The sequence below is a fragment of the Lonchura striata genome, chromosome 5, assembly GCF_046129695.1.
Source record: "Lonchura striata isolate bLonStr1 chromosome 5, bLonStr1.mat, whole genome shotgun sequence".
Lineage (NCBI taxonomy): Eukaryota > Metazoa > Chordata > Aves > Passeriformes > Estrildidae > Lonchura > Lonchura striata.
In genome coordinates, this window is record NC_134607.1 from 24,840,705 (window position 1) to 24,865,562 (window position 24,858).

Here is a 24,858-nt window from a genome sequence, read left to right on the forward strand (position 1 = left end):
TTCTGCAAATACATTTATTTATTTATGGATAAGATCTCAAGCTTGTCTGAGATCATACATCTGGGATACAACTTTCAAAAGTGTGTTTGTACAGCAGACATATACAGTAGTAACAATCTGTTAGCAAAATTACAAATGAATATCTGGATTTGGTTAGTCATCAAGATTCAGATTTACAGACGAGTCCTAAGTATTTACATGCTATGGGACCTCAGGACCTCCAGTCAGTAGGGACAAGGAAAGGTTTGTTTTACATGAAGTTCCTGTTTGTGGGGGTCACATCAAGTGAGTAGGACGTACCCAAGTTTTGATTCACAAGGTGATCAGTGACTTGTAGCCCAGTCACTTGAATTTTTCCTGCTCCACAGTACAGATCTACCAGCAACCACCTGATCTGCTTCATTTATTTGCCACATTAAAACTGTTCCTGCTTCCTCTGTATTTGCATTTTCTTGGATCACTACTGACCTCCTATGATTTGTCTTGTGGTACATAACATGGAGGTGTCTGCATTTGATTGGATACCACCATTTTTTACTCCACTTCAGCTCTTTGGAAATCCAGAATTACTTTCTTACAATGCTGCCCTCACTCCATCATGTGCGAAGCAAGGGTGAGGCCCACCTCCGCAGAGCTCTGAATGTTTCACAGAATATGCCATTCTCTAGGCATCAGATGCTGTTTTCCTAGTGAGCCACCCTCCAGCTCCATGTTACCAATCCTTGTCAGTACCAGTAACAGCCAGGTCAGACTGCCCTGGAGCAAACAGGACATAACCCTCCAGCCTCGGCCACTAGCAACCCTCAGCCTACCTGCCCTGAGGGATTTCAAAGAGGCTCCAAACACTTGCAGTCAGCAGCACGCCATGATCCACGGGAAGGTACATGCCAAGGCTAACTTGGCTCCAGCTCCCCCTGGCTATGTCTGGAATCTCCCATCCATATAGGTGAAGGATTATGCTTGGACAGCAGTGCCACAAGCTCCCGTAACTATCTTATTTCATCTTCCATATCACAGAAGAGGGATGTACAGGCATATGCAAAAGTGTGGCTTGTATGAGCTTTGTGCAAAAGCCCTGAAAGTCACACACAAGAAAAACATATAGTACTTGCAAAAAGCTGTTTCTGTAACATGATTTTACCTTTACGTGGCTTTTTAATACTCATTGACCCATTTTCCTCCGGCTTATCATTGCTCTACCTAGCTTTGTCCCATCTGCCTTGATCCAACTTTGAGTCTGGCCCCTGCTCATCTAGTCACTGCCTTCCCAGAAAGACAAACCAAGCCACCTCAACAAGTACCAACAATGAATTACCAACCAACAAAAAATTATGGTAAAGACACCAAGCTTCGCATTTTACATGTTACTATGCAAATGGACTCCCTGTGAACTAGAATAGCCTGGATGTGACAATTGAGCTGACACTTGCTTTCCCTTGGGGCAGCAACTGAACCAGAGAGGACAGTCAAGTCATTGGGACTCACACAGAAACAAGGCTATGATCCTCTGCTACCAGTCAACTGCAGGTGCATCACTGTACTCCTGGGCAGCCTGGGTCATTGAATCTGGGCATGGGATCAGCCAAACAACACAGTACAGGTCTTGTGCACAAGCAGGAAGGCACACCTGAGCCAGGGGTAGGACTGGCAGCACTCTGTCCCAGCTGATATCAATATGCTCTTGCAGCTTTCAGAGGCAAACTGCCAGCAGAGCTCATTATTGCCACTGCACTTAAAACAACCACCCCTACTCAATGCTCCAACAGAACAAATAACCTGAAGGACCTGCCAGTAAATACAGGAGAGACCAATGAAAATGACAACTTCCTAATTTAGCTATTTACATCCCACATTTGAAACTTCCTGTCTTAGCTTTCTGCATTTTTACTTCTGTTCAAATCAGTTTAGCTGCTTAGATGTCCACACACCAAATCGGGGAAGTGAGATGAGGTCCAGACAGCTCATCCATTTACTTACTGAGTAACACTAAAACCAAATAAGCTCACACACCGAGGGAGTCATAGGATGTGTATTACCAAAGAACAAGAATTCAGCTAAACTGCTAAAGCCAACATCAAAATGAGAGAATACTTTTATAGAATCAATCAACTCTCAGTAAGGGAAACTGATGTGTAAGCAAGCAGGCAGGACACAGATATGACCATTTCTATTCGGTAGGAGTAACTTTCTACTTTTGACTACTAATGGGAAGACAGACACAAACAGCCAAGTTGGAATAACAGGAAACTGTAGGGAATAAATCTATATTCAAGATACTCTAATTTGTGCACAACACATATGCACTAGCCTGAATGCAGAAGTCAAGATTTAGCCTATATTGAGAGGTGACCTACTTCAAATATCTCTTCTTGGGAATAGGAGATCAAGACTATGACCAAAAACCATGCACACAGCAACACACAATTGTAATTTGAGTTCATTCGGTCATGAAGATGAGCCCTTAGGCATTCTGTTCCCATTTAAAACACAAGTTATATATACAGTTTGAATAAAGCACTTCCACATTTAATTTAAGCAGAACAGTTTTTATCAGAAAGTTACACAAACCCAAAAAGCTGTGTTTTTCAAAACCATACTTTATTTTTAAAGGATAAGAGAAGTATTCAGAACTGTATTTCTTAAGCAAAAAGATTCACATTTCATTGCGCAGGGTCACTAGTAGGAGAAAAAGCATTTGGAAATTTACTTTTTTGCAACTGCTGTTGAGTTCCTACATCAACCAGATTTGTTTAAAAATGGTAACATCAGTTATGGCTCAAGATACAGAATTACAAAAGAGTAACACAAACCTTGAAATTCAAGCAGTGAACAGGTAACTATGGTCATTTTTTTCCACATAAAGATGTTTTAGCCAAGACAAACAGAAGCAACAACTGTCTTTATTGGTAGCCAAATCCACTGAAAATCATCAGGACAGACACTACTTCAAAGATACCCATGCTGACAAATGCATGTGCTAGAAAAATGCCCTGTCTGTGCCAATTACTTCACCTTTTCCTCCATATCACAAGCCTCAAAACCATGGAGGTATGAAACCACAACAACAGATTTTTTTTTTTTTTTTAAACAAGAGGCTACAAGAAAAGACGGAAGACTACAGAATGTGGTGAAGAAAGAGTCATCACCACTACAGAGACAGCAGGACTTTGACCGTGAAATTTTAATCAGTGAGCATGTAAGAACCCAAACGGATTCAGAACCCAGAGGTGCAATTTTGTTGGGTATTCTCCCCTTCACCGATCTGTAACTCTGCATGTACATGTTCTGGATGGCCTGCATTCAGAGGGACAGAGGTAGTGATGGGAACAAGATTCCTTCCCTAAAGTTTCTAAATAGATGCAACCTGGTAAGCATGGCCACAAGGAAGGGTGAGTGCAACCAGCAGAGGGCTTGCCAACGGGGAAAGGACAAGAGCACAAGCACAGACAGGAAGCTGCTTTCCCATAACCAGACTGATAAATAAAATGTTACATAAAGGTGCTGGACAAGAACTGAACAAGTAACAAAACATATGTGGCCTCAGCAATATGTACTTCATGCTAGATTGCACAAAGGGTAGAATTGTACCTTTGCTGCACAGTTGTGGTGATCAAAATTGTATAGTATTTGCAGTACTGCCAGAAGTTCCAGTGTGTAACTAGCTAGCCTGATTATACTGATAATACCTGTAAAAAGTTTATCACCCATTAAAAAAAAAGTTGTATTTGCAGATAATTCCTTTATCCAGTTAATTCTTCAGACTTGTCCTACCTTTGCTATTTTTCTGTCCTAAGGGGCTTAAGACAGACTTCAGTTGTTAAAGTTCTTTCCCCTTTTCTCAGCGACAGCAATAAAAAAAAAATAGCATGTTTTTATCTTATATTCCTGGAATACTACAATTTCTTATAAGTATGTTCATTCAGAGAAAACTGTCTGTAATACTTACAATTAAAGGTTGCAACTGTTGGACAAGAAGAGATGCTTGAAAATTAGGTCATCTGAATATAATTTGAGTTCTACAAACTAATAATTGAATAAAGTCAATACCTGGGGCTAGAGAGCAGTTCTCCTTAGAACACCCCATTTCTCTTCTTAAGAAGATCAGAGGTAAAATGGTTTATTTTATTGCAACACTGGTTAGCCAAATCCAATCCTTGCCATTCAGATATGATTTTTAAAAACCAGGGATTTTATGGTTTACTGCCAAATTTGGCAGACAATTTACTGATAAGATTCATGACCTTGGGATTGCTCTGGTACTTGGACATATTTGCTGGGTTCTGGGCAACATCTTGGAATGCAACCATAACTTCTGGATCCTGTAGGACAAAAAGAAAAAAAATAAGGGCATTTGTAAAACAACTCTACAAAAGTGATTATGTAGTTCCACATGAATCTAGTCTTGCTCAGCTTTTATATGACAAGACTATGTTAGACTTCTGGCAAGAATTCCCTAAAGACAACCCAATAATACAGTGCATGCTGTTAAAGCTGTGTCACTAAACACCAGAGTCATTATTGAACTTGTTACACTAATAGTTCAGTGTATGAGAAAGGGGATCAGATAAGACTTCTGTTTTCCCAGAACAGGAGCTATAAAACACAGCCACACCTACTGTATTACTTCTGTTCAGCCATCTTTCAAATGCATTTTGAAGGAGGTAGGAGTTTGATGTGTCTAGCATGCATGGTAGGATAACTCTACTCTGAGCAACAGTTGATTCTCATCCTTTTCTCATTTTTTTACTCTAGAAGCAGAAGCTTGAAACTGTTGGGTTGCAAGCAGACAATGTGGCAATGTTTGGCTTTTAAAATACATCTCAGTAATTCCTCACCTCCGCTGAGAATTCATATTTGGAAAAGAACCTTGATCTCTCTTATCACACTATTACGTTGCAGTTGATAAATACATCCACATATTCAATATTCAGTGCCCAAAAAAAAATAATTCCATCTTCTCTATTTAGTATGAGAAGCATTAATACCTTTTTCCCCTACTTCTAGTATACCTCTGGCCTCCACCAAACTCGAACTGGTTTTACTTGTTTTACCTGTGTATGTTTTGAACATAATGACTCTGTATGTAACAATTTTACATCTTAGTCTGGAAAACTGTTTCCATTATAAGCAGTATCTACAAAAAAAAATTCCAATTTCCTTTAATTCAACAAAAGTGTAAGCAGTTTATTATGTTCAATACAAATCACAGATGTTAGCTGTAATTTCATTTGCTGTTCTTTCTAGGACATTTAAGTATTTTCACCAAAAGACACACTGCTTCCTAGACTTCTAAGCCATTGCTACAGCAGGCTTGTTCTTTGGAAACCATCACAACACAACCAGTGTGGTCAGAGCTGTCTCTGCTACAATAACACCATCCCATATCTATTCTAGCATCAAACTCAGTCCAAAGCAATTGAACAAGTCTGATCCTAAATTGCATTTGGTAGGTGTGGACTCTACTGAAAGCACCCACACACCTCAGTCATATTTTTTATACACATTGGGAATGAAGAACCCAGTCTTATGGGAGGATTTACAAATGTGTTGTCTCCCTCACAAAAGATAATCTCCAAACTATATGGAAAATAGAATGCTGAAGTTCAGAAAAGAGAGATTAAATACATTCTCTCCACTTTACAGGATTCCCATGCAAAGAAAAAAAGGCAGACTTTCACAATTTCAGACTTCTAGAATTGATTTCAAAATAGGGCATATGACTATAAAGACTGTCATGTTGTTAAGTCTGTGGTTTCACTTATATATCAATCTGGAACAAAAAGGAGAGTAATCTTAGTCACTAGTTTATGTCAAAGCACTCCTAAATTAATGTTAAATATCCAGTTTTATGCTATGTGTTTCACTTTCCTATAAATTCACAGCAAGTAAATTATTCTTTACTTCCATGACTCCCTGGAAGCTCTCAACCTTAGAGAGTGTTAATAACATCCAAGGTTTGACAGTGATGAGGAATATTATCAAAATAAAGTGTAAGACTGAGGATATCAGCATTTCTGTAGGGAAATGTTTAGTGCATAAGGTGGAATGGTAGCCATTCTATTAATAGTACTAGGGAGACATTCAGTTTTCTAATGCTTCTGCTTTAGTTGCAGAAGGAAAAAGAATACTTCCAAGAAAGGGCGTTATTTTTTTCCCAACTTAACATGAAGTCTGTGTCAAACATGTGGCTACATGTCAAATAAGGAATCCATAGGGTTATCTCACACATAATTCCTTATAAAAGAACTTTGACTTGACTCCAAAATGCAAATGTCTAGAGAAAGCACTTGTATATGCAAAATATTAAGTACTAGACAACCCTCCAGACAGACAAAACAGTAAAATAACACACACTAAAATTGTTAGGGTTGGAAGGGACCTCTGGAGATCATCTAGGCCAACACCCCTGCCCAGGCAGGGTCACCTAGACCAGGTAAGATTTATGCCAATGACAAGCAATAACTCCCCTAAACATGTCCACAAACAACCATATCTAGTTCTTTGGTTGCATCTATGGATGACAAGATGAAGTTAACAGTAAAATCAGTTTAATCTGGCTTGTATTCAGGCACCCACAGTTGTCAGGTTTACTGAGATCTTACAAGACTCGGGCACATTTCAGTGTTAATTCATGGAGAATAGTCTCCAAAATTATTGAAGACTGAGGTAGTGGCCTTTACTCTTAAAATACTCCCATTTTGGCATTAACTCCTCACAATGAAAAGCCTCTACAGACTAGCAGTTACAAAGCTATTTTGGAGTGACTTGTGTGATTCAGTATGTTCAGACTTTTTTTTTAACCTCATAATAGCTGCCAGCTTACATTATCCATCAACATATTCCATAGCTGCACTAGGCAGATGCCAAGAAGTAGAAACTACTGTCTTACATGGCCAATTCAGAAAAGACCAGAAAGCAGAGTTGGACATTTTAGGAAAAGGTAGCAGTGTATACATAGATCAAGCTCAAATAAAGCATATCTAGATAGCTAAAGCCTGCCTGCATTATCAGAAGACGCTTGTCAACACACATTCTTGCTAGAGTCCTACCCTATGCTGGGGCATATGTAATCAACATGCAATGGAGTTTTCTTAGAGGTATGTGAAAAGCACTTAGTATTTAGCTGCACCTCAACATTGTTTTCAGCAACCTCTCATCACAAACTCCAGTGTTACAGCAGGAAGTAGCCAAGTAAGGAAGATAGCTACAAGTCAAGGGCCCTTTCTGCATCGTTTGCATGCAAGCCAACAGTGCTGACTGTGGCAGCCTAAGCAAAGGGGTGTTTTCCAACATCAGTAGCCATTAAGGGAACAAACCCATGAACTTTTGCATGGAAAGTGATGATTTTTTTGTGATTCCAGGGCATACTGAATAAGCTTCCTTCGTGATGCCTTTACTTCAATGAGCTGAGGACAATATGTAAGTCTAATCATGGCAATCCAGGAAAAAGAAAGAAGACAGTTCTGTACTTGATCATATTAGAATGCAAATGTAACTACATAGCTTTGACCTTTTCTAGCCCACCTGCCCTTAAAAATGGTGTTGTCAGACATGTTCCCTTTAATCTGTTGAAATACTTCTGAGCAGAAGTAGTTATGACACTGAGCAATTAATCAAGCCCAGCAGGGAAGTAAGCTTTCTGAATATGATTTCAAAAAATGCCAGATGAAGAGCTATTCTAATAATACTTTGTGTCTGGCAAAACCTCAAACATTTAATCTCCTAAGAGAAAGGCAATTCTCATCACAATATTATAATACATTGTGTAAGAAAAATATTACAATTTTTTTTGTTTGTGCATAATTATCCCTCTACAAAGTGTGTGAATTCAAAAAATGAGGAAGTGAGTTATAATGTGTGGAAAAGGACCATTTGAGAGACCTTCTCAAGAGATGACAACTGCGTATAGCACACAGTTTTGCGTATCATAGACGGCGGGCAGGGTTTGTGTGTCATCTTTAATTAAGCTTCCATTAGTTTGCAAAACAGCTAACATTTAATCCAGACAGTCTGGTGTCACACACATCAGTAAAAATTTTACAACAGAAATAAGCATCTTCCTTCCTCCCCTGAGGCTCATAGGTGCTGTTCTTCTCTCATTCAGAACGTGTAGCTTTGACTTTAACAAATACTCACCTGCATGGCCGCAAGGACTTCTGGATCACTGAGAATCTCATTGAGACCTGGCATACCTGCCATTCCTGGCATGCCTCCAGCCCCAGGAAAGCCACCTGAAAATCCAACACAAGAAAAATGTTCAACTCATACTGTAATTATACTCACTGAGATCAAGACTTACTGTCCTTGCCACATCTCTAAAGCCATATCTTTCATATGGCTACAGCTGGCCCACTCAATAGAAAGCAGTGTCTTCACCTTCCCTTTCTGTTAAGACCTACATCTCATTTCATCCAAGTTTTTAACCCAATTGAATAGGAGCCTTGTAATAAGAACAGTTCTTTTCCTGGTTAACTAAAATTAGGTAGGTCTCAAGCTCAGAAGTTTGAATGCCTGGGGTGAACAATTTAGGGCAGAAGCAGCACAGTATTATGTCCCAGGCATGTTCCGCATTTGGCAGAACTTTAGTTTTTGAAAAATTGTGCCACCAATGGCGAAAAACGCCAACAAAATTGCCCAAAAAAACCATCCCTGATACAAAATGCTTGAGGTTCTCTTATGGAATCCTTATTCTGCAGCTTCCCCAGCTGTGCTGAGGATGACACATATGTTCTCTATCCAGCTGCTGATCCAGTTGGAGCACACACAGAGCCTATCTCAACTCTCAACTACATCTTAATGTTCAAGAGCATCAGCACTTTTTTTTCTCCCCAGTTCATTGTATAACATGAAAAGCCTGACTTTTGTGAAGCTGTCAAGGATAACTTTTCTATAAGGCAATCTGCACTACCTCCTTTAAAAAACTATTCTATTAACAACAGATTTCCCTCATGTTCAATCCAAATTTTCAACTTTAAAAATGTTGTTCTTAAATAGATTCAAGGCACCCTGAGTAATTTAGAAAACATTTTTATACTCATTTTTAAACACATTATCGAGCAAAGTCTGCTTCTTTTATCTTCCCAGACCTAAATCCTTTCATTCTGTTATCCTTCAACCATTGATTTCTGTCTTCTCTCTATTTGCTGCACAGCACAAATCCTCTTAAAGAGAAAGAATCCCATCCCTCTTACCACCAGTGCTCCAAAAGTTATTTGTATACAAGTTCTAAACTTCATGTACGATTTTCTCTCTCTGTCTTGAGAACAAATGCTATAAAAATTGCAGCTAAAATACTCCATATGGAAACAACAGCTGACTCTACCTCAAGTATTTGTGCTTAAAAATAAAATACCTGGGAAGCCACCTGGGAAGCCACCAAACTGAGCTCCTCCTGCCTGTCGTCTTGCTTCTTCCTCCTGCAGATGAAAGCATATCATTCCACACAAAACAATGGAACTGCAGCCTGTTTTCTACTGCTCAGCTGGGTTTAGGAGAAAAAAAAAACAGCTGAGACTGTTTCAGGCAGATATGCTATCACAAGAAACAAAGCACTCTACTGTCTTCAGAACCACTGACAAGAAATTGCTGTGTCTGTTCTCAATTTTGCACATGTTTGCAGGTTAGTTATGCAGGGTATGGTTCTACTGAATAAGAAGTGTATGATTTTAGAACTCCCACCCCACACATATTAAAATACATCATTAAAGCACTAAAAAAAAAAAGGCAAGCAAACTGCGCCAGGAATTGAGGAAGAGAAGTATTATTCTTAATTCAAAACCTCCCATCCCACTTTGGGATACATAATGACTTTAAGTGAAAACTATTCTGGAACAGTCATACAATAACTGATATCTTGAAATACAGCATTAGTAGAGATTCCAGAGACTGTTTTTGTCACAAGCAATAAAACCAGATGAACTCAAATGCCCTCTTCTCCAGATTTCATTATTGGTTAAGTAACCAAGAAAGAAACTAACTCTCTAAAATTTAAAATTTACCTTTACAGTATTTTTTTCCCCCTCTGTAATTAATTTTAACCAAAATTAACACTCAACAAGTTATTAAGAAATACTAAAACCTGAATATTCACCCTTTGTGCCTTCTCATGCTCCTCCCGTGCCTTCTTCACTCTTTCCATTCTTTCCTTGATTTCCTTTTCTTCACGCTTCCGCTCATACTTTCGTCGATGTTCTGCAATTTTCTGAGCCTGTCACAATCGAAGACCAGGAGTTCCTATACATTTCTAGCATCTCACACAATGTATTTCAGTACAAAATACATGTAAGCATAACCAATTAATTCTACCAGTTCTTAAAACTAAGATCTGATTTTGCATCCTAAAAGCCTCTTTGTTTCAGGAGCCATTTGCTACTTCTTTCCCATGGCAGTCATTCATGTCAACTCAATCCTGACTGAATTCACCAGAATATGCAGTCTAATATATGTTTCTGCAGTAGTTTTAGGACTTGAATCATCACTAGAATTTGAACATGTTATTATTCCATATCCCTTTATTATTTTATGCTGAAATGTTGATTTCTATGGGGCTAAAATGAGCAACTGCCCTGGAAAAGGGCACAATAGGAAACAAAATTCCCACTGCACGCACACACATACATTCTAGATAGTGTTATCGCTGTTTCAGATACCTCTACAGCACGTACAGACCAACACAAGCAGACCAAATAATTCCTCAATCAAACCAAGAAAGTAAAAAGAAGCAAACTTCCTCCCCACCAGCCCTAACTTTTCCCTCAAATTATTAAGTCTACAGTCCCAGTGAGGGAAGAATTTGCAATGAACTTCCCGAGGTTCCTCACTCAGGGTTCCTTAAAACAACGGAATTAAGGGCAGCACTGGTTTCCTCGAAACAGAAGATATCCTTATAAATAATTGTAAAAATGTCTCATGAGTTCAGAAATAGTGTATGATGGTTACTCTGTAACATTCCTGTAACTAAAAAACACATAGCAAAACCCAGGTGCAAGAACAAAGATCCTACTTAGACAATAGATACTCTTGTATTCTTTTAGACAAATACACTTATTCTTTAAAGGAAAAAATTGCTTTTTAAGTAGCAGAAACTTGATACAACTTATTTTAGTTAGGAGATACTAATTCCATACTACATTATTCCTGAAGTACATCTGCCAGAGAAAGCACACTGGAAGCAGCAGGATTGATAGGGAGTAAATGCAGTACCTGCTATCAGATCCAGACATCATTGATATTTGATCATCATTGACATCTTAATGAGCCTTTGCTCATTAAGAGAGGGGTAAGTGTTGTTTTCTTTTTAATAAAACATAAATAGATTCCAAATTTTAGATTTTTGTTATTTCTAAATATTTCTCAAAATGAACTAAATGTTTTTAGAATTTGACTTAGACTTTTAGCTGAAAGTGCTACAATGTAAAAAATCCTAGGAAAGCTTGAAGTGAGTAAATTAGATGAATGCATAATTTTCAGTTACTAAAGATTTTAAAAATCACCCATGAAAAGATCCTATGTTTTTCCTAGAGCTACATACACAAATTCCCATGCAGTTAGCAACTACACATCAATGTATCACATGGACTCACTCTGCTGTTTCTGTGCTCAGGCAGATTAACTGGGAAAGGTTCCCCCCCAGCCAAGCATTAAGTATTACTTGTTATGAAAACCAGTTGAGACCTAAGACCTAATTACATTAACCACAGATCAATAGTCTCCAAAACAGAAGACTAGTAGGTTGTAAAATGGTTACCATTGTCATTTTACTGGAGACAGCAAAGACATGGCAGAAAAAGCTTTTAGCTTTTCCTTAGACACAGGAATGTTTATGCATCTAGGGGTTTAAGCTTGACTGGCTGCCAGATGCTCACTAAGCCACTCTCTCACTGCCCCCTCCTCAACAGGATGGGAAGAGAAAATAAGATGGAGAAGCTCTTGGCTTGAGATAAAGACATCACTCGCCCACTACCATCATGGGCAAAACAGACTCAACCTAGGGAGGATTCATTAAATTTATTACCCGTTAAAAATGGAGCAGGGTGATGAGAAACAAAGACAAAATTAAAGCCACCTTCTTCCCGAAGCTCAGCTTTACTGTTTCATTTGCCCCACTTCAGCCCTGAAGAGCACAGTGGGATGGAGGCCATCATCAGTTTATAACACTGTATTTCTGCCACTCCTCCCTTTTCACACCTTTTTCCTGCCCCAGCATATCTGCCCCACAGGATACAGTTCTTCACAAACTGCTCCAGTGTGGTTCTCCCCATAAGGTACAGTGCTTAAACAACACACTGATCCCCCATGGGTCCCCCATGAGCTGCAGCTCCTGCCACAAAAACAGCTTCTGTGCAGGCTTCTCTACACAGGCTGAAGTTTCTGCCAGGAACCTGCTCCAGGGGACTCTCCATGAGCTGCAGCTTTCTTCAGGGCAGGTTCACTTCCTCTGTCATGCGATCCTCCACGGGCTGCAGGGTAGATCTGCCCCACTGTGGATCTCCATGGGCTCAAGAAGGACAAACTGCGTAACCGTGACCTTCTCCATTGGTTGCAGGGGAATCTCTACTCCCATGCCTAGCACACCTCCCACTTCCTTCTTCACTGATCTTGGTGTCTCTGAGGGGGTGCTTCTCTCATATTTTTCTTCTTTACTGCATTCCTTCTCACAGCTGTTACACTGTATTTTTTAACCCTTTCTTAAATATCACAGAAGCACCACTGGCATCACTGACTCTCTCAGGTTTGGCACCAGCTGGCATTGGCTCCCTCTGACACAGGGGCAGCCTCAGGTCTCTCCTTACAAGAGGCCAGACTTGCAATCTCCACCTTCCCCTAAACTTCCTATATAAATCCAACACAATGAAAAAGCTGCCATCTGTGGTGTCTCAATCACTTCAAAGGAACACACAAAAACATGGAAAACGAAAGCCTGCTATCAGTACTCTTACAGAAGTTTCTCCTTAGAAGATTGCTGGGGTCAGCCAGGGGAGAACAGCTGAAAATCAGTTGTGCAGAGCTGAGGCTGCCCTCATGGGGCTGACTAATGAAAGTACAAACCACAGCAAAATTCTTCCTTTGGAAAATGTGCTTAAGGTCAAAGGTTTGATCAGCTCAGAAATATCTTGGGAAAAAAATCAGTTACCATCTATCTCTGGTTTTTCAGAAGGTTTTTAGTCTAGATGCTAAAATACCTGGCAAACTTCAACTGCTTCAGATTCCTCTGTTAAAATTTTAAAAATTAATGTGTTTCATATTTCTGTTACATGCCCAGTCCCATACATTCAATTTCTCTATACACAGCCATAAACATTTGTTTCTAAAGACAGTAAAGAAGTATTTATAAACTCAATCTGAAGTGTTGGAAGACATATGAATACATTTCTTCCAGATAATGCCTGTTGAAGAATATGGAAACAGCTGTGTCACTCAGACAAATCCAGGAAAGACCTCCAACATTCCTCCCCACTTACTCTTGGCTGCACCTCCTTCAGCATGGCACTTGCATCTTCATCATAATCCAATTTACAAGCTAATGCAAGATCATGAGCAGCCTCCTCCCAGTGACCAAGAAGTCTGGAAGTCAGAAGACATCAACAGTCAGAAGAGAAAACTGAACACTTGCAACTCTTCAAAACATTTAACCATGCATCACTCAGAAATTTTACCTTGAGCTACAAGGACTTACAGAAGTTTAAGAATTATGGTGATTCCTCTAAGCTGCACACTACAATACTGTTAGAGGATGCTTGCTTGCTTCATATCCTTACAGTAACTTTTTCTTGAAGAAAAATGAGTAAAATACTGTCTGTGAGATTATGTCACTGTCTGCTATAAAGAATGATACAACAGGGAGAAGGGTACTGTAGCTTTTTTATGTACACGATGCACTACTACCACCTCAGGCTTAAGTGGACCCTCTTACTCAGCACTCAAACCTCAGGACTGGATGCACGAGATTTTAATTAAAGTGGTCATGTAAGCCTCTGTGCACATTTCTTTACTATTAATTTATATGGAATCTTGACAATTAAAAATTAAAGCAAATGGTGGTATTACTAAATGGTGAAAGCACTTCTGCTCACAGACAGGTATTAATTCAAACTATTCTCCAGTCTTCCCACTCTCAAGCTTCACACTGTAAATTAAAACTGCAGACACTAACAAACTATTCTATAAACACTAAGGTGTTTTTTTTTAAGTCATATTAGCATTTACTTTTTCTATGTTTATATAAGCCATAAGAATTGTCACCTTTTATCTTGATTTATTGCTATTTTAAGAAAAGTTGAACTATAGTTAGTGGCTTGCCTAACAGCATTTTAAATAATTACATTGTTTGCTTAATAACTTTCTCGATTGCAATAAATGATTCCCTAATAACCAGGCATTTCAACTTACTCTGTAGAAGAGCCCTGGGTCTAAGGGAAAAGGACAGCAGAGAAATGTTCAAGAATTATAGGTCAGTAAAAAAATCCCAACAAACTAAGTGAAAACAAAAGACCTCCAAAGAAATAAAACAAGCAGTCATAGATCTCACTATCTTTACCAAATAATTAGAAAATGTTATTCAAAAAAGCAGTAAGCCATTAGAAGATGAGAGAGAGAGAGACAGAGACAGAGATGGAGAGAGAGGGTGAGTGGAGGGGAAACAGTAACAGGAGAACTACTCATAAATTGCCATCAATAAATCACCATCATCCTTTCTATTCTCTAAGCACAATGGTTTCTTGGCTCACAGCTACTGCTCTCCGGTACAAGACAAACAGTTCAGAGGCACAGAGAAGGAGAGAATGTGTGAACAAAACTATTCTCCCCAAGTAAAGACAATATCAAGTACAGGTGCAGTTCATTACCTATGTGCTTTCCCCCTCCATTTATAGGTCTGTGCCGAGTCAGGATTAATCTTGATGGCTCTGTCACAATCTCTAATGGCAGCATTTGGCTTCTGTAGTTTCACAAAAACACTGTGGGAACAAGAACATTTATCATACATATTGAAATACCAAGTTACTAACTTAAGCTGGAAATTATTTCGGATGACTAAAAGGCAAGCTAGTGAGATAATGCAGTTGAAGAGCTGAGTTCAAAGATTTCATAGTAGCATAGATAACAAAGTCGCTAAAATTTAGTCTCACCCTCCCAGCACTGTAGGTGACTCATGAGCAAGAACTGAAAAGATTCATTGTTCAGACTCAAGCCTTGCCAGCAAGAGTAACTTCAGTGCAGACAAGAAGATACATAAATGCAAAGGGCAGTTCAGTCCCATGGTGCTTGGGGTCTGTGGCAACTAGCAATTTGAACAAAACAACAATATTCTGCATACCACATTGCACAGTCTTTAACACAGTGACAGAAAGAAAGCATGAGGAGTTACACAGACTACAAGGATCAACAGCTAGAGTCATGAGGAAAAGGAGGTAGGACATGAGTCATCAAAATCAAAAGCAGTGAAACAAACACAAACTCAGCAAGAAGCCCAAATCCCTTGTCAGTTAAATGTAAAAACTGAAAATTTTACATCACACAAGCATATCAGACTAACTACTAGAGTGGTACTTTAGGAGGTTCAAGTAATTAAAACTAAAAATCTATTAAAGAAACACTGAAAAACAGTCCTGAATTGACAAAAGTATTCAATATATTCTAGGCCAGAACTTCTACATCTAATTCTACATCTTCCTTTTACATGTATTTGAAAAGTTTGTCAACAATTCCTGTAAGTAACTTTATTATTAAGGCTTCTTATAAAGCAAACACGAAGTCACAAATTGTCTTCTAGGAACAAAAAGGTGGACAGGGTGTCAGGGAAGTGTCCCAAAGCTACTCCTCATCAATGAGAGTCATTGCAATGCTGCTGTCTCCACAAAGCCCCTAGTCTCTCAAAGATACATACCCCCCCAGAACCCAGTGCTGGATTACTCCTAGCACTTGATCAGCATGGCAAGCTTTATGCTATTGTAATATATTATTAATTTCTTTCTACAACACATCAAATTAAGGAAACTTTAAAACTTCACCTAACATTCTTATTTTTCATTGCTACACCCAGTCCTGAGAAAATAGGACACGAAGAGATTTTGAACATACTGCTATGATGGCAACAGCAAAGTGTATTAAGGTACACAAGTGGTGTTACATGCAAAAACTTTGATATAGAAAGGAAAAAAACAGCAAGGCAAGTACCAGTCAAGATGTATTACAATGGAACAGTATTTTGTATCACATATAAAGGACACTAATTAATCTTATGAAAGTTTATGTTCTCTTTGAATAAAATTGCTATGGGAAAGATCCACTAAATTATCGTATCATCCATGATTGGTGGTCCTTTGTGTAAGAACAGAAAAAAAAATTGCTTCTGCAACCCATACAAGCCTTCCTGAAGAATCAGAAAGATAAAGATGTTTGTGTGGTATGAATTTAGAAAGTTCCCAATGCATCATCTGCAGTCTGGTAGATGTAAGGAGCAGTACAGTGGGTAGAGAATGGGCAAAGATACAGACATGTCCTGCTCAAACATACAACTGTTGAACAGAACCTGGTCTACTAACAAATTCATTTAGCAGGTACAACAGGGAGAGAATTCACAGGATTCTTAACTAAGTTTGAATCTAAACAGAGTATCACTTCACTCATCATCTTAATCCCATAATACACTTCAGATTTTACAATTGTTTGTAACCCAGCATTATTCTACCTCAACATACCAAAAGCACTATTGTTGAGGAATACTTTCAGTGCAGGAATACTCCATGTGTAGCTGCAGTGTCAGCTGAAGACTGGACGCCAGGTGTTGAGAGCCCCAGGCAAGAACTGGTGTCAACCTTTGCACAGGGACCTGTGGCCCAGCCAGGTGACTGGACACTCAGACAAAGCAGAAGCCCATGACCTCAGACTTTCATATGCACAGACTGTGAAGGTATAAAAGCTCAGCACTTTCTTTGTTTAGAATCCCTCCTCAGAGGCATCAGCTTGAGATGCTGATTTGTTATTGCACCATTATTAAATTATTTTAAGGATCCAGACGTCTGAGAGTCTGCTGTGGGAAATCCAGGGTCAAGACTGTAAGGAAACCTCATCTGACTGAGTGTTAGGGGTATAGCTGCAAGGGTGCTTCAGTCCCAACTTAGGGAGTGTGAGCATGACTGTCAGGGTGTCTCCTGGAAAGTGTCCTTAATATTACCACAATGCATTTTGGAACACCATCCTGTTATTTACTCTTTTACCAAGATTCTTTATATGGCTGCTCCAGCAATTCTAGTGAGACAAATGGAAGAGAAATTAACACTTCCCTTTCCCTCCTGTGGTTGAAGTTTACACAGATCCTCAAGTTGCCTTATATTTAGGCTCCTTAAGGAAAATAACAGAAAAGACAGAAACATAAATCACTAGGTTATGACTCACCTTGCCCTCTTGGCATACAAGATGGCCAAACAAGGGTTCAGCTTGATAGCATCTGTGAACAAGTCAACAGCCTTCTGAAGGTCCCCTAAATATAAGAATCAGTGCAGTTTCAATGATTATGTAATGAAATTACATCTGAATTCACAGACCTGCCTTACACAGAGTTACGTGCCTAGACACTTCTTAGATAGAAGATTATCAACAAAGAAAAATCACCTTCTCCATCTTGCTATGTTACTGAAGTACAAACTTAGTAATTAATGCTTGAGAAGATATTTTCACAGTTAAATTTGTATATTTAACTTTGAATGCAATCAAATAGAATCTCACATCTTTACTATACACCTTTTCACTGCATTAAGTCAAACCACTAGAGACACTAATCATAATATGGAGGGAATTACTATAATTAATTTGTAATTAAAATGCTGTAGTACCTCATTGCCCCTCCCACTTTTCCCTAAACTATGGCTACATTGGAAAAACAGTACTTGAAGAAGCTTTCAAGTTCTAGATAGTTTTGGGTAGTCAACAAGAAGTATGTTTCCTCCTCCTCAAAAGGATTCAAAATGGTCCAAGATATTCACCTTCTTTTTTGCAAGAGGAGAACCAAAACAAATGTCCTTGAATAAGTACTAAAATGCAATTTATCACCTTCACTGAGAGCATTTATTGCTTCAATCTTCTTTTCATTAGCTTGATCCGCCATCTCTTCAGTTACCTAACAAAAAAAAAAAAAAAAAAAAAACCACACACAAAACCTCAAAAGCTGTAGAATACAGCCCAGAATTATCACACTAAGACCTCGCCAAAGAAGAAAGTGCTTCAATTGTCCAATTCTGGAATCTCAATTTTAATTTGCGTTGAAATCATAGTTCAAAAAACCCACAAAACCTTTGCTTTCAGCTTGTATTTTTAGCTATAAAACACTTTAAAGCTAAGGTGAATAACTACATATCTAGTTTGCATGGGTGTTTTGATAAATTTCTTCAGCATTTTCTGGCCCGATCATCCATAGAACTTTTTGATTGACTCTAACCTTGAAAAAGAAAATAATGATTTTTAAGCCAGTACGTTTTCTGTTTAGAAGAAAAAGAGGCATAACAACAGCTGGTTACACAGATAATAGAGTATTCATCCTCCCTCAGCTGCTATCCTTGATTACACTCAAACCTCCTATCTTTCCTACTGCCACACTGAAAACTTGCTTACCTCCACATTTTCATCTCCCATTTCTTGAGGGTCATCATTGTCCGGTTCAATCACTCCCTCATTATCAATTTCTGAGGGAAAAACCAAAAGCACAACTAAGCTCCATCTACAAAGACATGATTTTCAGAATAATTTTCAGATTGGCAAAATGCAATCAAGTCACTATTTTCCTCACCTAAGTCGCTCTCTTCACTTTCTGGTTCAGATGATTTAACCGGCTCCTCTGGGTGTTCCTCTGCCTTGGCCTGAGAGACACACATATTTGTAAGCACACATTATTTCTGACCAATGCTCTATTTCCAATCCCATAAAATAAAAATGTCTAAGAAAAATCAAATTGCAGTACAGCTGAACTATTTAAGATACTAATCACTTTTCCCCTCCTCTCAGATTAAGCCTATAATGTATGAAATTATTTCAGAGCCCCAGTCTAGACTCATGAACTTCTATTATTGGTAAAGCTGGTCCTTCAAGTTTTGTAATTCAATAACCAAAACCAAATAATCCAAATAATATCCAATTCAGATCCAGTATTGCTGTGATTACTAACCAACTCTTCCAATCTTCCTGCCTTCCCTCACATGTTCTCTGGATCAAAAATTCTCTCCATTTAATACCATTAAGCTAATGTCCTTTATCAGGGAACTGCTAAACTGATGACAATGATTTAAATATTGTTTTCATTTGCCAGGGTCTGAGATGGTTGCCACTTCTACATAGAAAATTTTTCCAGAAATTTAAAATGTTTTATCGACTTCTAACTAAATTTCACCTGAATCCCATAACTTAGCACAACCTATTATCAGATACAAGCCGCTTGTCTTTATACTTGCCTTGTCACAACTATACTCAGTACATACACACAATCCCTTTATATTGCTCTAACTGGCCAGGAATTCCAGCATCTGGTGTCTTGTTAAAAAAAAATTTTAAAAATATATTTTTTCCAAAGTATCTCAAACTTGAAAAAATCCTGATATAAACATCTACAAGGCAAATTTATTTTCTCCTTTAAAATAAATCATCAAAAGCCATGTTCCACAATACTGCCTTAAAATTTTCATAGTTCCACTGATCACTTCATTAGTTATCATGCTCGTTAACACTTTTTCTCATTAAAAGATTATACTAAAACCCACTAATGACTAGAGAAATGGTTTCTAAACAGACAAAACAAACATAAAAAAAGAAATCAAGACTCTGTATGGCATTTGCATTGCAGAGAACATCAGGCATTCAGGATTAGGGAAATGGAGCATGATAACACTTGAAATGAACTAGGAAGCCATCTGTAACAAGTCATCTAAACCACACAATGGGCAGGGTTCAGACTGAACTCTCACATTCATTCCCCCATCTGAGTGAAAACTGACAGCAATTTTCCCCTTCTGCTTCTCAGTAATTTTGCCAGCATCAATTTTCAGTGACAAATTCTTCATATCTCACCTTACTTGTCTCCTCCGTGGAGACATTGGCTGGAGCAGGCGGTATTGTGCCTCCCATACTTTTCAGCAAAACAGAGAAAAGACAAAACAAAACTGTAAGATTATCAAAATAGTGGCATGTATTTTATTGATTCAAATCCTGGTAATCTCAGCTTTTGTTGTAACACAAAACATGATGATCCATTTCACTGTCCAAGCAGCCAATAGAGTACATATCCCCCACACTTTTCTCAGTGTAGTGCAATACACACTGCTGTACAACTCCTTTGAGACTCGTACTCACTCGCATCACCCTTCACCCACCCAGCCTTTCCCACAAGCAGAAGCTGCTTCTTGGCTCAAATGGATTTTCTCCTTTAAATGTAACTTATGTTTGAATCAAAACTAGATATTATAACTTTAATAATATCTATAATATCCATAATTAATTTTTAACAGAGGTCAAACAATTAGAGACAACAGCCTAAAATACCTATGCAATTAAAAAAAAACCCTGCTGCCTAGAAAAAAATATAATTTCTCTTACATACTGCAGTATTTCTGCCTCTCCTTCACCACAGTTAAGGAGCAAACTTGGTGCAGACAGCATTCTGTCAATATAAAATAAACTTCCACATGCTATCGACTTTGATTAGCAGCCAGGAATAAGCAGATGCTGAATTCTCCAGCTGTTAGATAGAACACTTAATCATATCTATGACAGCATGCCACAAGGAATACCATTTTGAGGCATCCCCTGCCCCACATTTCCACCTACCAATGGTTTTCAAGAAAAATGTTTCCATGAACTCAACAACCAACTCCTTGGAGTCTCACACAACTGGTTAGATGGGATACAAGGGAGAGGAGAAGGAGGTGAGTAAACAGGGCTGGGCAGAAGGAATTGGAAGTATGTAGGACTATCTGCTCTCAGGAATTAGTGCCACAAAAAACTGTATTCCATTATAACTTCTTAAATCAAGCTACAGCAGTTAATTCTCCCCTCTTTCCTCCCTCCTGTCAGCAGCACCTCAGAGTCAGGCCTCAAACTGGCTGAAAACAAACCTGAATGAGGCAGAATAGGACAGGGATAGGTATGAACTGGGGGAAAAAAGGTAGAAGGAGTTGGAGAAGGAATTGACAGGATTGACAGGTCCTGGCACAAGGCCCTGCAGTGAAAGGCAAGCAAACAGCACTAAAGTGCTTCTCATTTACAAGGAAAAATTGCTAAAAAAACCCAAAAACAACGAATCATCCAACCAACAAAACCCCAACAAGTGACAAACACCAGCATGTTCTGAAGCTATTGCAACAATCTCTGTGTCCCTGGGATGCTGACATTACTTAATCAAATTTATACTGCCAGGACTAAACAACTGCAGTCTCAGAAATCATTGTCCAGCCAGGCAGAAAACATGGAACATGGACTAACTGTTCCTCCTAAATTTTTGCCCTCGTAAGCTGACAATAGAACACATAACTCTATTAAGTCTCTAAAAACCAAGGAGAGGACTACAGCAACCATCTAGGGAAGCCTTGGAACTTTTCTTCTGCATAAAGGAAACTACAAATTACAAAGCATTTTAACAGAGCTAATAGCTAATATCCATGGTATTAGCTGATTTGGAGTCTGAAACCTTAAATCACTTCATGACTGAAACAACTGAGTCAGTCTCCTCTGTTCTCTTCATATCCCTCCAAAAACTATGAAAGTTTAGTTCAGTTTGAGAAATGTTTACTAACATACATGCATGTTGTATAACATGCTATTTCATGAACTACCAAGGCTAAACAGTTTCACTCACAGCAAATGAAAATATTCTTGCTATTCTGGTATAGTAATATCTATTTAAACTACAGTTATAATCCCAGAATAATTCAAAAGAAAGTTACTCTAAAATCTCTTAGCCCAGTATTTGATAACAATGTTGGAATACACAGCAGAAATATATGCAATGTTTGCAATGTATTAAACCTCAGCAGTATATGGAAACACAAGACACTTTTGTAGGGAAAGGCAGGTACTGAGCTGTAGAAAAAGCACAAACACACACAAGACACACAAAGAGTTTAGTGTGTGATGCCAGTAACAACTGGGAGTAGTCAGGACTCCATTGCAACAGTGACTGCCTATTTCCACTCATCAGGACCATGAGAAGTGTCACATTTATGACTAGTTGAAAGAACTGCAAATGTGATTTCTGCAACCACTTTTATTACTGACAGCAAAATTATCTTTAGAGAGAAATCGGATTACCATTAATTCAAAAGGGTAAAAACCTATTTGAACAAAACAACAAAAAAGGCAAAAAGCCTTATTCATCAATTAGGGATTCTGTAGTTTATTTTTAAGGACTGCTATTGTTTCTTTGTTCAATTGCAGAGTTTTGCAACATGTTTCCTTTCATGACTCATTTCACAATAATTCAAGTAAAACATTTGTATTTTTATGCAATTATGAAAAAATGGGCTTGATAAAAGGAATGTCAAAACACTTTCCAAGCACACTCACACACTACCCAATGCTTTCTCTACAAAGAGCATCGATATAGAAATTAAATACAGCAGCTAGGCAGAATAAGGGTTAGAAAACAACAAGTGAATGAAAACAGGTAAGACTTAAGGTTACTGATGCAAAATTAAAAGCTAATAAGAAATAAAGCATCCCCATTCTGGTTTCATGAGTAGTTAGCAAAATTTAAATTAGAATCACTAGGTTTAAGGAAAAAATAAATCAAAGCAATTAGCAGAATTTTAGTTAAAAAAATAATTATGGATTTTAGTATAATTTAGTCATTATTCTAATCACTTATAACACTACCTAGGCAAACAAACCTATGTCTTTCAGATTAAGTCAGGTAAGCCAGACAGAGATATAAGAATTCTTGAGTTTATTCCCACCTGAAGGCAGGCCATGCAGTTTGAAGCAGTTTCAAAATAATGATCAGGCCCTATAATGCACTTAACAGTTCTACTGCACACAACACTCCTATGTAAAGGCAGAGGCAACCCCACCAGAATTCCAGACAATTTTGCATAGTAAGTGTAATTTGGGTACCACAACCACCATCCAAGTGTATCTCTTAGGCAAATATTTAACTTAAATATGTTAAGAAAACCAGAAAATTTGAGAGTGCTGGAAGAGGTTCTACTCTGGACCTCTGAATTTTTAAACTTTTGAGATAAAAACATTCAGTGAAGATTTTACATGTAAAAAACATTCCATGGCTCTAAATGTAATTACTGTATTTATAAGACAAGCACCAAATACAAATTTTAAAAATTAATCTGGAATTTAAAGCCCTTCCCATTAACATAGAGAAAGTCAGATAGTCCTCTTTCCATTCCCTAACACTTTCTTAGGCAAGAAGAAGTGAGAGTTCTTCCCCTCCCTCTTACAGTAGCCTGTCCACACCTTCAGATTTATGCAACAGAAGTACTGGAAGAAGCCTAGGGTAAGGCACCAAAGTATTTTATGCAATACCAAAAGGAATAAAGACCTGCAGTAGGATGAGACAGATAACAATCTCCTTCCTAGGCAGAAGCATATCTACTGTCAGTACTATAAAGGCAAGTTCAACTAAATACCAGTGGTTTTACAACCACAGAATTATTCAGATGCATAAAAAATTTAAATATCACTGAAAAAAGACCACGAATAAACATTTCATTGTAGCCGTTTTCATTATAGGACATATTGTGAAATGTCAGTGTTTACTTCTCTCTATATATGTAGGTTTATATTTATCTATACATACAAAATCCTGGTATTTAACAAAAATTTTCTAAAACAAATCCCAGTTTGTCACTAGATAAAAATCTTTTAAATTCTCTTTGCTTAACACGTGCACCTGAAAGTATGTCCCTCACTTCTCAAGAGTTCTTTAGCACAGCAGCCATAAAAGCCAAGCAGAGGCACCATAGCTGAACCCAGGGGTTCTGTGGGGTTCTCAGTCAGCAGCAAAGAATCCCAACCCTTCCAGCCTCGTGCTTCAGAGCTCTCAGGGTGGAACCCAAAGAGAATTTTTATTTGGGAAGCACCTGTTACGGCAGGCCCCGCTCACACAGAGCATGTGCAGCGTGAACAGCAGGTACCCAAATGGCTCACAGGGAGCGGAGAATACCTTTGAGACATTAAACTTCAAAGCGCAAACCACGTTTCGGACAGGAATTGTAGCTGCCAGGTATTTTATGCTTTTGGGTACCAGGATGTAAGTCAACGTCACTCACCTCCCCACAAACTCGGTTCCTTTTTAAGACAGGCTAGCCAACTCTGCTGCGTAATGCGAGAATTAGCTCGGTAAGTATTACTCTGGGGCTTTCCAGGCTGGAAAGCTGAGCCATTGAGATGGCCGGGGGGCAGGCTTTTTGCAGCGGGCACAGCCAGAGTTAACGAAACAAAACAAAAAACGAGCAGACGTTTTTAAGGCGCCAGGAGCATTCCCAGCGGGAAGCGGGGGAGAGGGCGGGAAGGCCGCAGCGCGGGCCGGACCCGCGGGGGCGAGGCGGCGCGCCCCCCGGCCCGGGCACGCGGCGCGCGCGCGCGCCGGCACGCGCTCAGCAGGCACACCCCCTCCCCTCACCGCTCCCGCGCCACAACACCCCTCGCCCCTCGCCCCTCGCCGCCGCCTCCCCCCGCGGCCCGGGACCGACCTCTCCACCCACTCGCGGAGGAAGGCGAGCTCCGGGCTGTGCAGCAGGCCAGGGTTCTGCTTGCACAGCCGGACGAAGGCCCGCAGCTCACTCAGCTTGCGCGAGTCCATGGCGGCACGGCGGCGGCCCAGGCGCGCTCGTTCCCCCGCCCACCCGCCGCGGAACCTTCCAGCCC

General features: G+C 39.2%; 1 protein-coding gene across 1 annotated transcript; it reads right to left on the reverse strand.

Annotated features, from left to right (window-relative positions):
• ST13 (ST13 Hsp70 interacting protein) lies at positions 1-24,854 on the reverse strand. Its single transcript, XM_021552894.3, has 12 exons — positions 24,684-24,854; positions 20,053-20,110; positions 18,782-18,851; positions 18,607-18,677; positions 18,049-18,115; positions 17,395-17,479; positions 14,844-14,954; positions 13,461-13,563; positions 10,091-10,207; positions 9,353-9,416; positions 8,137-8,231; positions 1-4,319 (listed from the first exon to the last, which is right to left on the reverse strand). The coding sequence occupies exons 1-12, from the start codon at positions 24,791-24,793 to the stop codon at positions 4,191-4,193; spliced, it is 1,080 nt and encodes a 359-aa protein (XP_021408569.1). The 5' UTR covers positions 24,794-24,854; the 3' UTR covers positions 1-4,190.
• Positions 24,855-24,858: the final 4 nt, after the last annotated feature.

Coding starts and splice junctions, on each gene's coding strand:
- ST13 (XM_021552894.3), bottom strand. CDS start 24,793: ATGGACTCGCGCAAGCTGAGTGAGCTGCGGGCCTTCGTCCGGCTGTGC. Junction 18,116..18,606: donor TGGGAGATGAAAATGTGGAG/GTAAGCAAGTTT, acceptor TTTTTTTGTTAG/GTAACTGAAGAGATGGCGGA. Junction 4,320..8,136: donor AAGTCCTTGCGGCCATGCAG/GTGAGTATTTGT, acceptor TTTGTCCTACAG/GATCCAGAAGTTATGGTTGC.